This window comes from Parasteatoda tepidariorum, chromosome 2 (assembly GCF_043381705.1).
Source record: "Parasteatoda tepidariorum isolate YZ-2023 chromosome 2, CAS_Ptep_4.0, whole genome shotgun sequence".
Classification (NCBI taxonomy): Eukaryota; Metazoa; Arthropoda; class Arachnida; order Araneae; family Theridiidae; genus Parasteatoda; species Parasteatoda tepidariorum.
In genome coordinates, this window is record NC_092205.1 from 8,607,488 (window position 1) to 8,626,524 (window position 19,037).

The following is a 19,037-nucleotide window of genomic DNA, read 5'->3' on the forward strand; positions in this document are numbered from 1 at the left end:
ATCATGTTTATACTGTTTATATTGTCATGTATTTTTATAACGAATCGAACTCCTGTCTCAATAAACTGTACAGAAGTAGAAAAAAAATGAAAATTATAGTTTTCCAAAATAGAACGCCACTTCTATTAATATCAATCACGAAGATCATATAACTGTTGATTTATGAAGAGCAGAGGTGAAACAAGAACTTTAGCACTTCAATGGGTGACTTGACTACACATCCACTTTGGCTAGTTCTTGGCGAGAAGGGTGAGAAAAATAAGAGGAAAAAATTTCTGATATCGGTAAAAAGCTCTTCTTCTAAGATGAAAAGAGCGCTAAGATTGAAAAAGAAAACTGGAATTATTCTCGCGCGGTTGTGTTTTCAACACTTCTCGGCAAAATAGTTTCTTTTAGATATTTTGAACGTTTTGGGGAAATTAATTCTTGTCTGTTCTTTGATCAAAGGAAAAAATTCAATTTGCTTGGAATATAAAAGTGTGTTTCTTTGTGATAAGTCAAGTGTTTTATGAATGAAATCTGCGGGGAAAAATACTACGAATGGATATGCTAATTAGTGGGTTAAAAAGAGTGTTGCTAGTTGGATGTAAATCTTGTTAAGCTTTTCCCAAGGATTTTGAGAAAATGCTTGCGTTGTGTTGGTGTTTAAGCCCAAAAGGGACTCGACGAGCTTTCATTCATGTAAGTCCATTTAATTTATTTACTATTTTAATCCCTAAACAATCATACTGTTTGTTTGTTTTTTTGAATTTTGAAACCCTTCTCAAAACTCGACGAGTTAAGCATTGCTTATCTTATTTAAATGTGATATTCCTGTGTGAATAAAAAATAAAGTTTCAAATAGTTTTTATTTACATAGTTACACAATTCAAGTCAGTTTTGCATTCTAAAAACACTTCAAAGCCAGCTAAACATAAACTACCGGGTAGTTTAAAGTATTATATAAGGAATAGTGCAGGATAACTACATGTTTAGTTTCATTTTAATCAAACTAAACTTCTAGAAACTAATTTTCATTGAACTAAATCTTACATATGATGCATTTTCAAGAGATTTGAGGTGATTGATGTTTCTTAAAGTGCACGTTGTTTGAAAAATTAACAGCATAAATTAAACATTTCAACATATTTTGTATTTCATCCAATAAGACATAAGATAATCCCACTCCGTAGCAAATATTTGTTATTTTTTGGATTAAAAAATTTAGCAAAATAAATAAATAAGTGAAATAAAGAAATGTTAAATCATTTTAAAACTTCTTTTAAACTTTTGTTTAAAACTATTTTTTGCAACTCATCAATTAGATTTTTTTTCCTATCTTATTTCGATACTGAATAAAAGTAAAATCGAGTAAAATTTCCCGTAAAATTTGCCGTTTTTCTACTATTTTCTTCAATTAGGATACTGGATTATATTGTACTCAATAATGTCATTATCGAAATTTTATATTTTATGATCTTAATAAACACTGAATTATTGCGCAATACAGTTTTAATATTATTTCAGTTCCCTCCTTACAATTTTAGGGTCAAAAATTCCAATCCATCACCAACAACAACAAAAAAAAAAGTTATATTTATTCAAAGAAAGTACGTTCTTTTTTTATTTTAATTTCTTAATTTAGTACATCATATACTTAGCATATTTAATACATAACCTTCAAACAATTAAAATTTCAACCATGGTAAGTGAAAATCTGATCATTAGATCATAAATTATTTAAGTTGTCCCTTTTTTTATTTTGCACACTGTATTTGTACACATGGTAAATTTAACAGCTTTGTGACAATATAGGGTTATGCTTAAAAATGTTCACTTTAAACTGTAATTTAGTATTATTTCAAGATGGAAACTCCACAAGCTTACGAAAATTTCCGCTAAATGAAAATACAATGCACCGAAATATCTCTCTGCCTGCCTGGAAATCCTGGTGTTTTAATCCAAAAATGCTATTAAAAAACTTTTTCTGATTAAAATGAAAATATAGCTTATCCTCTACGTAAAGCCCTTTAATTTATTATACTAAAATTATAAAAGTGTTAGATAAAAAATTAAATTTAAAAGCGTGCCGAAAAAAAAATGACAAAAGAGAAACACTGATACACACTGTTTGTAGAATACATACATCTAAAGATCAGTTGCTTATAAGATAAGCAGAGGATCACTCATATATTTATTTTTTTTCTTTCCTGAATATAGGAGCATAAATAAGATAATGTTGGAGATTACTCATGATAGGTGTATTGAAACCAAAAGCTGGCAATCATGCATATCTGAAAAGTAATAAAATGAAGTTATATCACAGCCACAAAATATTTCTATAAACCGCTACAAGTTTTGTATTTTTCCATCTAAACATCTTTAGCATATGAAAAGATAATAACAGAAGAGAAAAAAAAAACTTTTCAATTTTTCCCCGGGTACTTTTAAGAATAAAAATGTTTCAACTGTAACAAACTTACTTAAACAGCTCATTTTGCAAAAATAAATAAATAAAATAACATAAAATAAAACAAATAATAAAGTGATTAACTCAAAGGATTATAATGATGATTATAATTGTGTATTTAACTGCAAAATTCATTCGAAAATGCAAAATTTACAAAACAGGAAAAGAACGCTATTTTTCAATTGCGTGTGTAGGTCATTATTACTTTAGAAAAATAAGTCGAAATTTCGATTTAAAATATTGATAAAATTGCTTTTGATTTAAAATTTTGATTAAAATATTGATGATTCAAAAAAGTAAGTTTGTTCTTCAGATATCAATTAAAACTAATATATACTAATTGAAAATCACGTAAAAAATTTTATTGCAGCACCAAATAATAATTATTTCAGTTAAATATTTCTCAAATATACGTTGTGATACATGCTGATTTCAAAGCATCTAAAGCGTATTGCGTATGTGTAATCATAAAAAATAAAAATAATAAATAAATTTTTTATTTTATTTTGTCAACTTTTATAATTTGTTCTTCCTTCGTGTGTTTTCGAAATGAAAATTCATATTAATGCAATTAATTAACTAAATAAATTTAATTTGATTGATATTATTCGTAATGTAAACAGTAACTCGTCTTATGGAAGTAGTCTTTGAACTGTAACTTTAGCCTAATTAGTTGCTGTATAACTTCAGCTGATGATTTATAAAGAGACCACCTGGCGTGACAAGCTCGTAAATATGAGGCTTTTTTCATACACAACCTAATTCATAGAACTTTAATATTTTGAGCACATGATTCTGTTTATCAATTCTATTTATTAATAATATGTTCATTAATGAGAAAACGGATATAAAAATTATAATCATAAGCAATATCTCTCAGAAAATGATTTTCTGAAAGAAAAAAATTCTGAACAGCATCCCAAATATAACAGAAAATCGTGCGTAACCTCAAATAAATTAAATTCTCTAAAGAAAAATAATAAAAAAAGTGTTGACACTATTGTGAAGTCTATACTTTAAAATAGTTTTCCTTCTCAAAAATGTATTATTGTTGGAAAAACACTTTTACAGAAATCGTGTGGTGAGCAAGTTGTTACATTTAGAATGAATGCATATCTCGCCAACGTTTATCGCCAACATCCTCGCATTGTCACATTTATTTTGAAAATATTTTCAGACAAAAATTGAGGAGATTGTAGAGTTAAATTGGATAAGTGTCGGTATTTAATTGTATAAGTGTATGAATCGGCTACACTGCACTAAACCAACACTTCTTAAAAGAGAGAAAGTCGTCGCACTTGGTTAGCATAAGCAAAAAATCCGAGCATCTTCAGAAGTCCGAGCGTTGTGACATGTTTTTAATTAACCCCTACTGCTCAGTTTGTTCTTTACGTCATACTATTAAATTGATCCGAGCGGAAGCCTTCTCTCTTCCAGGAGGTGTTGACTAAATTTAAATGCCATTACATAATAAGGTTAAGCTAATGAAAGATATTATAAAACAAAAAACATCGTTTGAAAACAAAAGGGGAAAAAAAATCTCTAGAGCATTTCGGGGTTGTGATATTCGTGTTTACAAATTCAAGGCAAAGTTACAAATTCCAAATTTCTTACATACATTTTTAACATAAGCATAAACAAATGTCAAAACTGAGTAAATTTGTTTACCTTTACTTTTTGCATAGTGTTGTCCTACACACATAATAATTTATCGCAGGACATGCGTACGATAGAAGATAAGTTTGAGTATAAGACATGCGATAAATATTACTACAGTACATTACTACTTGATTCATGTTAGAACATACAATAAGCAGTTAATTGAACAATTTTACTTTATTAAATACTTTTTTTCTTTAAAAACTTTTCCTTAGATACGTTATTTTACTTTATTAAATTTACAAAATAAGTCTTTGAGCACTTTTTTCAGAATAATTCATGCGAATGTTCAAATTTAAATCCGCATTGAAAACTAATTTTGTTTTGTTTATTTCATGTCACTTTGCTACAAGTTTTTCTATTGATACAAAATGTTTTGATGGTTTACATATGTTCAAGAATTTTGATTTAAAAAAAATGAAGACGTGAATTTACAACCTAAAGGGTTCTGCTGAATGAAGCAGATAGCACGTATGTTGTTTGTAAAAAGGAAATAAAGGTGATTAAAAACATATTTAACATTTTTTCCTTCTATCCACACCCCTCTGATGATTGAATTCGGATGCCAGGGTAGAGGCTTTTTAAATTTAAATTAAACTTTCTTTATAACCCACTTTATTAATTTATTAAATGGTAAAAAAAATTTAAATTTACTTTGTTCGAACTTAGTTTTTTTTTCACGCATCTTTTTTTCTGTAAATTTTAGAATTAGTTAATGAATAAAAACTCATAAGGTAAATCAAGGAGTCGCACAGAAATAAAAATATAATTTTTTTATGCATTTTAATTTTTAAGAAAGTAATTTTACTAAAATTGCAATTCGATTAGGGTAATATAACAATAATTAACCTAAAAATATAAATAATTTTGCTTATATGTTTGTAATTTGTTGTAAATCACACAAGAATAAGTAGCTGTTACTACCAGCAAACTATATGCTTAATTTAAAATTGCGTGTTAATAAAATTATAATGGAATAAAAGTTATAAATCGATTAAACTATTTAAAATTTAATACTTAAAATAATTTTAAAATTTGCGATATTTTTATATTTAAAATATGTTCGATATTAGCAAAAGTAAGTTAAGATTATAGCCTTCTTAAACGGCTGCCCTATTTCACGATTAAAAAATCCACAATCTATGCAATGTTTTCAAAAGATCACACATTATTAAGTATGTCTTGAAATATACAAAATTCGAACTATTCATGCGTTTATTCAACAATGAACTTTTTTTTTCTGGTGTCTGTATTAAACGTCAATCACATCACAATAAAGAACAGGAAAAAAAAAAGTCTGAGCCAAAAATCACAACAGGTGCAAAAAGCAATGGTCGTTTCGTGTGATATATTTCAGAGTTCGGATATTTTTCAATTCTTTTCACCTCAGCACGTCCCGATTCTTCACTTCATTTCATCCTTGACATTATTATCAAGTTCAGAATTATCGTTTGCGTCGTCGCCCTTTTTCAAATCTAAAGGTAAAGAACGTCAATTACTATGGAATAGAAAGATCGTCTTTCATCAAGTCATGCCACATTGGCGAGCTACCGGTATGAATCTTTAATTTCGAGTAAATTTTTTTTTCTTCGTTTCATACGCAATTTTTTTTTATTGTTTTTGTCTGTGGCAACAACGCAGATGATTCTGATCATTGATAAAATTACTTTTCGCTATAGCAGTTGGCGGAAGCTGGTTTCTTTGTCAGGTGTTAGATTACAATGCTTTAAGACAGATTTGGGTCTTATCAAATATTTTTCTGTCATTTTTACCTAGATGATTTTTTCTTATTTTCTAGACAACTTATATAACCTAGATGACATTTTATCCACATGGATATACATTTTATCAAATAGATTCCATATTTCTGAAAGAAAACATTAAGTTCAGTAATTATTTCTTTCATAAAAATTGTGTAGTTTTGCAGAAACATTTCTCGGAAAACTATTTAATCATTTGATATCAGATCAAAATATTTTCTTATTTTCTTATCACATAAAATTTAAAATAGAAAGAAAGCAGAAAATAGAAAAAAATGCAGATGTTATAACTTTATCACTTTTTAAAACATTCATAAAGTTATAGTATTTCAATTAATTTGTTTTTTAAATACATAAGGATTTTTTTTTAACTATCTTGAATTATAATCAAATTTTGCTGACCATGATTTTAATACGTGATTTACAGAAAAAATACGCTTATCGAAAGTTTTTTCGCTAAAGGAAATAAATAAGAGTGGGATGGCTAAGCGAAAAAATTATGTTCTTTGTGATAAAAGCATAAAACTATACATGATATAAAGCATGGGTATTATACATGATATGAACATGATTTAAGGATGTAGGGACACAATTATTACTCCATTTCGGAGGGTTAGTGTGATTGGAGGAGAAGGGTAAAAAGTATTGCTGCCTAGACAAATAAAGTATTGTGTCTAGTGAGTTTTTTTTTATTTATTATTATTATATATATATTTTCAACGCTGAATTGAATTAAATGTCACTCAATTCGATGGGACTACTAGTTAAGAAGTTATCAAGGTTTGCAAATGAGATAGTATACATATTGTCCTGTACATGCTTATTTACGCATGTAGCAATGCTAGGTAAGTGAAATATGCCCTATGCATTTTTTAAGTCTTATCGAATGAGACTAAAACAAAATCAATTGGATTAAAAGTTTGGTTGGGATAGCCTGGATGGTAGGGCACTGGGCCCATGTCCAAGAGTTCGTGGGTTCGATCTCCACCAGCCGAAGACTCCCCGTGTAGTAAATGGTGACTGATGCACGTTAACTCTGTCGAGTCGCAAAGTCCTCCATGTTCCCATAACAAATCAATACCTCTGGGGGTACTGATCCAGGAGTTTACTTGTCTTCTGGATTGGTTCAAAATGACAAGGCTACAGAGTAGAAAATTACTAGTCGTAAACCCAAAATTAGGTCGGCTGTTCAACGACGGATGTAAAATATAAAATAAAATAGGATTAATAGTTCATAAGTTAGATAAGTGTTTATAAACTGCGTGAAAATTTAGGAAAAAAAAAAGAAAATATTTATTGACCATCTCATATACTATTTACGAATAAAGAGAATTGAGTTTTTGCAACTCGAGGAGAAGACGATCACTGATACCCAGATATGTGACCAATGATCTCATCGTCTACTATTCGTATATTAATAGGATGATGCCGTGTTAATTAGTTTGCTTATGTTCTATGACGCTTCGTACCTGGTTTTGGGTAAAGTAAGAAATATATAGCATAAGAAGTGAAATCTTTGTGAAAGAATTTTTTTCTGAAAAAATTTAGAATGCCACTTAAGAGAATTTATACTTGACAGGCTTGGCTTATTCGAAATAGAATGGAAAGAACAGTTGCAAACTTAAGAAAATGCCACCGCGTAAGGACACAGTTCCCAGTAGAACACTGAAGTCAAGCATTGCTGGCTGCGGTCAGTAAGCGGGTGGGTGACCACTTTGATCAGCCTGCGTAGGGACAGAGGAAACGCGGTATCGGTCCTCCTGATCTACCGTAAAGTGCTCGACTTCGCGCGCAGGTCGTCGGACTACCAAGGCAGGGGAGCCATTCTTTTTGCAGAGGATCAAACGTCATACGTATGTCACTTGCAAGTATCCCATTAAGAAAAAAAAATTATAAAATAAAAAATAAAAATATTTCCTTGTTTCAAAGATCTAATCATTTTTTTTTCACTTCTGTTAAATTTTTCTATTTACCTTTTCATTTCATTTCAGTTCAATAAAATAGGCGTGAATTATAAATCAAACATGTGTCGGTTTTCCAACAGTAGGTATAAGTCAAAATTTATATTGTTTTTACTTAAAAACTTGATAACTTCTAAACTATTAGTCTTATCGATTTGCGATTGATTTCACTCGATTCCTCGAAAACAACTATCGTAATCAATACTTCATTCAGATGACAATTATATCTACCCTAAAATTTATTTATATATTTTAGGGTAGACATAATTCGAGTGCTTTGGTTAGACTCGAAAACGGTCAAATATTTTAAATACTAAAATGCAATTAAATTTTTTAAAAAAAAGCGTTAATTTGTTGAGTATTTTTTACTGCACATGAAAACTGTTAAAATCGGCAAAAAATTTTAAATTTTTACAGATTTTATAAGCTTAAACAATTCAAAATTCGCATACTAAAAATTAGATCACAATAATTCACAAATATTTATTTTGCTCCAGTTGCATAATTAGCAAACAGGGAGCTAACTGAGGATTGACCAAACAGATATGAATAACTGTTACAAGCTCTTAATAGTTATAAAAATACAGTTTTTTTTCTCGTTAAAACTCGTTATTTATGCGACAAAACAGCTTTATACTCTTTCGCTACTTATTATTGATTTATGCATTTATTTATTTGTTTTTGTCCTTTAAAGGTTCACATTGGTAACCAATATTACCATAAATTAATGGAATTATCCTTAAAGACAATTATCAGAAAGGTTTGTGGTGCAATCTTGTGCCTAATACGTTTTCTCACGTTTTCATGTTTGTGCGTGTGGAGTCATGTGATGAAATTTATTGTCATTTTATCGTCAATTAAAATTTCTACTAATAAATCTTTTCTGGAAGTATTGTACAGTACCTTTTTCTCGATCATAACAAGCAAGATTTAAATCACCATAGAATCGGACACACTGACTAGGCAAGCGGTAAGATCGAGGCATACGGATAGCGAATTCCTATACTTTTGCGTTAGGGTGCGCAAAGGTGATGTGCGCATTCTAATGCAAAAGTATGGGAGTCTGTCGCATACCACCTAGAAAAGCCGTGATGTCTCAGGGAATAGAGCGCTCGCCTTCCAATGAGGAGAACCGGGTTCGAATCCCAGTGATGTCTGGTCGCATTCCGCATCCGGGTGGCATCGACCACTGTACTGACGTAAAATATCTTCAGTGGTAGACGGATCATTGATTAGAGTCCTCTTGCCGTCAGACTAACAGTGGGAGGTTTCCGTGGTTATCCTCTCCATGTAACGCAAAGGTGGGTTAGTTCCATCAAAAAGTCCTCCACGAAGGCACATTTCTCCCAATACTTGTTCCAGGAGTTCCCTTGTCTTCTGGATTAGGTTCAAAATTACAAGGCGACGAAGAACATTAGTAGTCGTAAACCCAAAAATTGGGTCGGCTGTTCAACCACGGTTATAAAATAAAATAAAATAGAAGAGTGTAGGCCTCAGCACTGGTTACCATAAACAAGACATTTGATCCTTTAGCAGTCCAAACGCAATGACATCTTTCGTATTTACCACCATTGCGCAGCTTAGTCGCAGCCCAAACGTAGAGACATTTTTCTTATTTTTCATCCACTGCGCAGTTTATGCTCAGTACGTCGGATTACTAAATCGATCCGTGCTTCTTTCTTCTAGTAGGTCTCTCGTATATTTCTCACTTACTGCTTGCTCCTCAGTATGTGGTCTGCCAATCGAAATTTCTACCACTTTCCAATCTAGCTAAAGAGCTTAAATTTCTAATTATGTTTTCTGAGTGATTCCAATATACTAAGTTCAAATTGTTTTCTAAATCGTGTATGCAAAATATAATAACGACAAGTAATGGTATACTTAAATTTCGAAATTTTTTTGGCGTAAGCAATCTAATACATAAAGCTGAAAAGAAAATAATAAGCATTATAAAAACAGTACTCTTCAAGTAAATTAAAAAATTAATCATTCTTTTCTTCTTTCTTTCGTTTTCAAACATATGACAAAGAAATTTAAGGCGCATCACATCCTAGATATTGTTCTATCACCACTGAAAATACCCCCCTCCCCCTTTTATCGGTTAAAAGTGATGTGCCTACTTTTTTCTTTTTACAAAATTAACTAAAAATAATAATTTTCTTCATTTAGCCAACTTGAGAAGTATAGTTTTTCTTTCTTTCTATTTCTTCTTCTTATAATCTAATTTAATCATGTAATTCAATCAAGCTCCATCGAATAAATAAAAGAAAAAGACTACAATTATTTACTCACNCAAAATTAACTAAAAAAAAATAATTTTCTTCATTTAGCCAACACTTGAGAAATATAGTTTTTCTTTCTTTCTATTTCTTCTTCTTATAATCTAATTTAATCATGTAATTTAATCAAGCTCCATCGAATAAATAAAAGAAAATGACTACAATTATTTACTCACAACATTTATTTACTCAGTCCCTGCAATTATTTAATCTTGTCAGATTCAATAAGATGATGACATTACTAAATCCTCATTGACCATTTAATGCAACGCCCTCTTGTGTCAAGACTTGTCATTAAGTATGCGTAAACAATATGCTTCTTAAAATAATGTCTTTACTCCATTAATTATTATTTTTGACATCGAGCTAAAGAAAAAGGCGCATCGCGTAATTAGCAAATGCATATATGCATAAAACGCTTTGTTATCCACTTTAGAATCGCTACGTTTATTGCATGCCACGTTTACTTCACAATCTATCATATTAAAAAAAGGACTCATATTTTTGACCATACTCATTATTTCACAAATAACTCGAAGATAAATAAAAGGTCATTATTTTATAAACAATGAGAAGCTCAATTAAATAATGCAGTCATATCCCTTGTTCAAATGATGATTAGCTATGTGGATTAGAGTAATGTTAATTTATAACACGAGAACTAAACTAATTAATCATTTATCAAAAATTGTAGATTTAGTGTAAATCTCCATCCTATTTTTGTCCAAAACGCAAAATTAAAATAATGAGCAACTTTTAATTATTCTTTTTTTTTTTAGTATTTCTTACTACACTAAATCATACTTTAGATGCAAGATGCTGGTAAAAATGACCTCTCTCTCTCTCTCTGTTTTTTCTCCGGCAAATTAACAAGTTTTGATGTTTATTGTCCCATCTTCCTCAGTAGTGATTAATTAAGTTTTCGATATGGTAATTGTTATTCCCTCGGTTAAATATTAATTCATGACTTTATAAATTATGACCTCAGTCAATTATGAACTTTAATTATATTAAAGTGCCGCAGTGGACTGATAGTTAAGACACGGTTCCCAGCATATCACCGAAGTCAAGCATCACTGGCTGCGGTCAGTGTGCGGGTGGGTGACCACTTGGATTAGTCTGCTTAGGGACCGACGATGTGCATGCGGTATTGGTCCTCGCTAAACTACCGTAAAGTGTTCTACTTCACGTGCAGGTCGTCGGGCTACCGAAGCGGGGGTGCCATCCTCTTTGCAAAGACTCAAAATTGTGATAGCATGTCTTCGGATCATCCTCAGGGATGTTTCCTTTTCCCAGACCGTCGCCAATAGCCCATTGTGCAGCTCTAGTGCGACGCAAATGAACTGCAACAATTACGNAATAAATAAATAAATAAATAAAATTTTTAATTAAAAATAATTCTTAGCTATATCTGATTACTTAGCTATATCTGATCTATCTCAATTAAATTCACTGTTAGAAATGTTTTATACAACATTATTTTCAAATGACAAAATTAACATTGGAAAAAATATTTTAAAAAATGCCCCACTAAGATCACAATGCAAAACTGCGGCTCCTAAAAATTAAATGATTTAACGACAGATTTGATTCAGGCAGAGCTCAAATTAATGCAATTAAACATTTATGCAAATCTTAGTAGATATTATTTTTTTAAAAAAAATTACTTTAGAACCAATAAGAAATGAGTAAAAAAAAATTATTTTTTTTTAAATTTTATATCTCCTATGATTGTATTGCATAGATTCATAATATTCTCAGGGCATTAATCTAATGATAACTTAAAAATATTTACAAAAATGTTGAAATATTTTATTATAATAAGTAATCTTTTTTTTAAAAAACATTAATAAGATTTTAAAAAGTATTATTTTTGCATCATTATCATATCGGTTTAAATATTTGTCTTAAAAAATTTTTGAAGTTCATAAACATAAAAGAATATGAAATAAAAGCATTGAAAAATATGAACCGGAGACTTCAAATAAATTCTTATATAATAATTAATTTAAAAATCATATTTAATTAATTTTAAGATTTTATTTGATTAATTTATGAATATTTACTTAATTTATTAAAACTGCAAAAAATAGAATTAAACAAAAAACGAAGACCAACATTTAAATACAATAAGTCAAAATGAAAAAAAAAAAAAAAAAAAAAAAAAAAAAAAAAAAAAAANAAAAAAAAAAAAAAAAAAAAACGCAACATAAAACCAACATTGTCTTTGGTACACAATTTAAACAAATATGAGAGAGCTTAAATGAAAACCAAACGAAAATTTCAAAAATAAACATGTCAGTACTTCTTACGGGGACACAGTGCCCTGCTAACATGCTGGAATCTTTCTGTAGTCAGTGATTCAATCAAAAACTGACAAAATGGAAGACAAAATAGGAATAAAAATAAAATAATTTGCAATATTTAATTAGTTCGTAATATTTAACTAATTGAGGCTTTGTTTTATGTCGCGATGTTACCCCCAGAGGTATAATTTGTTATGGGAACATGGTGGACTTTGTGACCCGACAGATTCAAAGTGCACCAGTCACCATTTACTACACAGAGAGTCTTCAGCCGGCTGGATTCGGACTCCCGTTCTCACGAACGTAAGTCCAGCGACCAGCCAAACAGGCTATCCCGGCCAACAAAACTAGCGTTTCAGTTCAATCAATCCACTGACTATAAATGTGATCCTCTTTTTACGTACATTTTGAGTTGAACATAGAATGAACTTGGCTGTAGAGAATATAATCCCCACTAAAAAAGATTTTGAAAGTTAGCTAACCACCCAAAAAAATAAATTATTGTTCCCCTCAAACTAAACCACTAATTGTAAATAATCATCTCTTATGTGTTATTTTATATGAGAGTAAAGGAAAATCTGTGCATTGATGATGTACTAAGCTTGAAATGTACTAAGCTTGATGATGTACTAAGCTTGAAAAATATTACCATATTAAATTTCAAAAATGATTTTGAAAAAGATTTTAAAAATGACCCCCAGCTCCCAAATATTAACTCAACTGTCGAAGGGGTGGAAAAATCTAAATATGCTTCAATTCCTTTTAATTTAATTTTCTATAAATGAACTAATCGGAGCCGTGACGGCTCAGGGAGTGTTCGTCTTCCAATAAGGTGAACCGGGTTTGAATACCAGCGATGGCTGGTCGATACGAATTCCGCACCCGGCTTGCACCGACCACAGTGCGAAAGTAAAAATATCCTTACATTTAAATATTAATTTGCTATCTGCAATAAAAAATTATTTTTTTTAAAGATTCTTCAAAAAAAAAATAATAAATAAATAAATACTTCTCCGTAAATAAGGGAAAGTCGGTCTAAACCGGGTTTTTAAGGTGCCACTTTTTGCTTCCAAGAAACTTGATAATGAAATTGCTAAAAATTCTATTTGAATGATAGCTCCAAAAATAAAAATTATATTTTTGAGAATAAATTAATCATTTTTTGAAAGTAAGATTATTGTAACGTGTTATTGGGTACTTGTAATGTGTAATTGGGTACTTGCACTTCACGAAGAAGACAACAGATACCCACACATGTGACCTATGACGAGAGTCAGCTGATCGTTTCTGAGCAAAATTGCGTGTTTAAGTTGAGCTAAGTTATGTTAGAAATGAGTTAAGTTATGCTAAGAATGTTAATTAACGTGAAGTTAATTAAATACAACGTCGTATCGCCCATCCAATTTATTGAAATCTAATTCTTTCTCTTCTATGTCTTTTATTTAACTTCGATTTATTATTTGTTTATGTATTTTATTGTAACCGTGATATATTTCTGTTTTGTGTACCTGGCAACTTCGATGCATAATTAGTTTCTTTATGTTATACATGGCTTTATGCTTGTCTTAGTGTTAAGTACGAAATATATAGTGAAAGAATCTTTGTGTAAGAATATAGAATGTGTTATTTAAGAGAATTGAGGCTTGACGGTCTTGACTTATTCGAAATAGAATGGAAAGAACAGTTGCTAACGTAAATAAATGCCACGTTTCAACAACCAATCAGGATTGAGATACCCACACTGCGTTATAGTCTATTTATAGACTATGAGATTTTATTTTCTCATTATAGTGCTAATTTTGTTTTATTTTAAACTATAATTTTTTGTAAACTTGGTTTACGCTATTCTCACTGGTTAATTAGTCATTGTATTAAGTATGATTATAATTTTGCTTCCGGTGTTGTGTTTTCTTTGTTTATCTGCACTTTTTCTTTATTGACTTTTAATTATGATATTACTATTTATATATATACATAGCCAATGCCAAGGATTTCAAATTATTTGCCAGATTTTAAAATTTTTAGCCAAAGGAAAATCTTCGAAATTTTTTATGATTGATTTTTTCCGTAGGAAACTTTTAAGCATAATGCAAATTTATTATAAATTAATTATTTTACAAAAATGCAAATACAAATTTAGAGTCATTTTGCTGTTGGGGAGGAATGAATGAGGGAGAGATTGAAAAAAATCTTGCATATATCCCATCCCAATCTAATGATTTCTTTGGATTCATTCAAATAATACTTCACCGTAAATGTATATTGTTACTACTATTGTTTCTCTGCAATATTTAGAATCACTTTTAAAAATATTACCTGCTGAGAAAAATTAAACATAAAATATTTTAGTGCTAAAAGAAAAAACAGGGACAGAAAATGAAAAGCGGTAGAAATCTTTTGATCCCCGCCCTTATCTTTTTTTTTTCCTTAAAAAAAAATGAAAGAAAGAAAGAACTAAACAATAAAAAAAAACCTTTGTTAGGTCATAACAATAAAGTTCCGATTTTACTTTGGGAAAGGAGTATAAGTCAAGCTGTAAAAACCGAGTTATATAGCTTGTGTCGGGTTCTTTGTATGAAATCCCTGTTAGTTTTTGAAGAATAGGAAAGGGCTGTTATTAGAACGGACAATCGTATATGCCAAAATCAAAATATTCATGGTGTAAAAACGTTTATCGTTTGCTGTGAAAACGTTTTTCTGAACTCTTTCAAACTTTCTAAAGAATAAAAATAGTTATAAAATTAATATTTGCCGTTTATCTGTTACGTTACTTGCCCCGTCTTTGCTTCTGTATATAACTTTAGATTCTCTAATGTAATAAAAAATTATTGTCGTCTTACCGTTCTGTGCATTTTCATTGGACAGAAAAAATCAATATGATCATTAATAAAAGAAGAATATCTAGATATATTTGGTTATTATTAGCATAAAATCAAAGAAATGGTTATAACTATAAATTATTTATTTAATTACTTTACGGTATTTACAGCAATATTTATCTATCATACTTTGAAAATATTATTTTACTATTCTAAACATATTTTTGATTTCGATAATTATTCAAAGTTAAACTAAAAGATATGTTCTATTATTATACTATGAAGATATCACATATTTCTTAATTATGCATCGTTTTATGATAAAGACATTTAGTTACCTTTTTATAGCAAATAACCTATATTTACTTAAATAATTATTAAATAATTTTATCTAAAACTGTGTCTATACAACATATTTAATTAAAATAATTAATACACAATAACTATTAAAATTATAAAACAATATTTGAAATTAAGTTTTTCCACTGTTCCTTAATAATTTTTTGTCTAAAACTATTTTACTATTTCTTTTAGCATTCAATAAATAAGCAAGAACTTTAAAATCAAGTTTATGGTTGAGGTTGCAATGCTANGTTCTGTGCATTTTCATTGGACAGAAAAAATCAATATGATCATTAATAAAAGAAGAATATCTAGATATATTTGGTTATTATTAGCATAAAATCAAAGAAATGGTTATAACTATAAATTATTTATTTAATTACTTTACGGTATTTACAGCAATATTTATCTATCATACTTTGAAAATATTATTTTACTATTCTAAACATATTTTTGATTTCGATAATTATTCAAAGTTAAACTAAAAGATATGTTCTATTATTATACTATGAAGATATCACATATTTCTTTATTATGCATAGTTTTATGATAAAGACATTTAGTTACCTTTTTATAACAAATAACCTATATTTACTTAAATAATTATTAAATAATTTAATCTAAAACTGTGTCTAGACAACATATTTAATTAAAATAATTAATACACAATAACTATTAAAAATTATAAAGCAATATTTGGAATTAAGTCTTTCCACTGTTCCTTAATAGTTTTTTGTCTAAAACTATTTTACTATTTCTTTTAGCATTCAATAAATAAGCCAGTACTTTAAAATCAAGTTTATGGTTGAGGTTCCAATGCTAATATTTTAAAATGATCAGGTCTGAACATGATTCCAGTTGAATCAGTGATTAAATCTGAGGAACCGAATCTGTGTTCATTTTGGGAGTCGTTTAATTGAATAACTTGTAAGAATAGGCAACAAAACATAAAATAATTGCGAATTAATGGTGTTAAGTTGTGAGCGAAATAAGCAGAGGGCAGAGACTCCTTGTATATATGTTACTGTGAATGATCTAAATCAAGAGAACGTAGACTTTCACCGGTGAATGTCAACAATCACATAGTCGCTTTAGTGAATGTCTGAAATATTTGTTATATCCGATTTGATATTAATTTATTCGTTGATATTATTATATTTATTCGATATTTTAAAATCTGCTGAGGATAGATTAGGAGAAACATCAGTGTTCGGAGTACAGCTCAAATGCATCCCGAGCAGTGGCACTTTCTGATGGAACTAACCGGCATTTGCGTTACACTTTATTCTATAACCGTCGTTGAACAGCCGACCCAATTTTCAGGGTTCATGACTACTAATGTTCAATTCCTTAGCCTTGTTATTTTGAACCGAATCCAGAAGACAAGGGAACTCATGGATCATGTAATGGGAGAAATTTGCCTTCGTGGAGGACTTTTTGATGGAACTAACCCCCATTTGCTTTACATGGAGAGGAAAACCACGAAAATCTCTCACGGTTAGCTTGACTGCAAGGGGACCCTAACCCATGATCCATCTACCACTGAGGATATATTACGTCAGCACTGTGGTCGGTGCGAAATTCGAATCAACCTGCCATTGCTGGGATTCGAACCGGGTTCACCTCACTAGAAGGGGAACGCTCTATCCCCTGAGCCACCGCGGCTCTAAAGCTGTATTTTTTGTTTTGTAAGTAATATTCTCAATAACATAAAATTAATGTTTCTAAATGTTTACTTCTTTACATTTATTCTTGAGAAAACACGCCATCAAAAAAAAAAAAAAAAAAAAATAAAAAAAAAAAAAAAAAAAAAAAANAAAAAAAAAAAAAAAATTAAAAATATTTCCGTCTTAAGTCGTAGTGTCCCTTTCTAAATCAAAAGCTATGAAACGTATTTTACTTTTTTCAATCAAATAACTAAAATTTTGAAATCAACTCATCGTTTTTAAGAAACACTAAAACTTTTTAATACGGAAACCTTAGGTCTGATTCGATTATTTATTTTCCTTATTCTACTCCATTCCCACGAAATTTCCATTCCCACGAATAATCCACCATTTTTATCAGTTGAATCAGAAATTACGGTTTCCACAATGTTACTATTCTTAGAAACAATGCTGTTTTACATCTTTAAACGAATTAAAATAAAAGTAAGAAAGGCCGCTGTAAAAAAAAATATAGAGAGAGAGTGAGAAAAAAAAAAAAAAAAACCAGTAGCCGGTCCTCTCAAAGATAAAGTAGTCAGTTTTTTCAATACTTTCCCTTGCACACAATGTCGGTACGTAATCTGCCAACTGACACTCCTGATAAAATATCAGGTTTTTATCGCATATTTTTCTCTTAACGCAACTCCGAACTTAAATAGCTGATGAGTGCTTTTTGACGTCGAAGACCAGTTGGCAAAGAAAATTGGCCATAATATTCTTTTTTTCCAGCTCTATAACTTTAAGAACGGAAGGGTATGTGGGGTAGGGCAATCTCTTTATATGCGGGTACTCTTTAGTTGTTACGGAATTTTCCACTCCTTATTTTTTTCTTCTCTTTTTTCTTCACATTTTTTACGCTTAAAAGAAATGTTACACTCTTTGAAATTGGCGTAGTTCTCTGTGAAAGACCTAATTTTTTCTGTTTCTCCCAAAGGTTTGACAGTTGAAAAAAGTGCTGTTGAAACGCCAACGAGTTGACAGTTGGAAAAAAAAAAGAGTAATTAAATAAGCTAAGGTTAAAAAGAAAATTTTAAGTATTTTAAGGAAAAAAATTAGAATAAAAGATTTTTTTTGTTCACTCCACAAGAAAAAATAAGAGTACTTATACAAAAATGTAGGGATAAAATTTTAAAACTAACCGTGTCTTTTAATCTCGTATTTCTCAATAGTGATTTCCCAGAAATCGATGACGTTGCTGATCCTAGATATATGCATAATTTTCACTTCATTTTTTACAAGGACATTAGTTGAAACAAACGTTTTCCTTTTCAGACATTTTCTGGAATAATATGCGTATACCAGACCTTTCCATTGCACACATTTTCCTGAATAGTAAGATACATATACCAGCAGGGCCCCGACTTAACTTAATTGGGGCCCGGGACAAAAACTTCTTTGAGGGCCCTCCTCTGCTTTACTACTTCAGTAATGAACCGAACTTTATGGAGGCATTTAAATTTTTCACCTCATTATAGATAACATAACAAGAAAATTGACTAGAACCTAAAATAGCTATAAATCCCCTCCAATGGTCTGGCGAAATATCGTTCTGTCCATTTCATTGATTTTCGGACAATTCCATGTCCATCATACCGAATGCAGATTTTTAACTTTGTCATCCAGCCGCGAAATATTCATATCCTTGCTGACATAAGGGCGGAATTCAGCTAAATGTTCGCAATTGCGATGGCTCAATTAAGCCAATCAGAAGTCCGTATTTTTGTAAACCTATCGCATTTTGCGATATATAAAAATA

At 30.0% G+C, this 19,037-nt stretch overlaps 1 protein-coding gene across 12 annotated transcripts in view; it reads left to right on the forward strand.

The window, feature by feature from the left end:
- The first annotated feature begins 236 nt into the window (after positions 1-236).
- The window catches only part of LOC107456393 (focal adhesion protein tensin), a 348,273-nt gene continuing 329,472 nt past the window's right edge, over positions 237-19,037 (forward strand). For 8 of the 12 annotated variants that reach the window (XM_043039849.2, XM_043039850.2, XM_043039862.2 and 5 more), the window contains exon 1: positions 331-681. In XM_043039849.2, coding sequence (XP_042895783.1) covers positions 625-681 — 57 coding nt within the window. In that variant the 5' untranslated portion in view covers positions 331-624. Of the gene's footprint in view, positions 682-19,037 lie in introns of all 12 variants that reach the window. The other 4 variants (XM_071177109.1, XM_043039855.2, XM_043039853.2 and 1 more) reach the window with 3 other exon arrangements.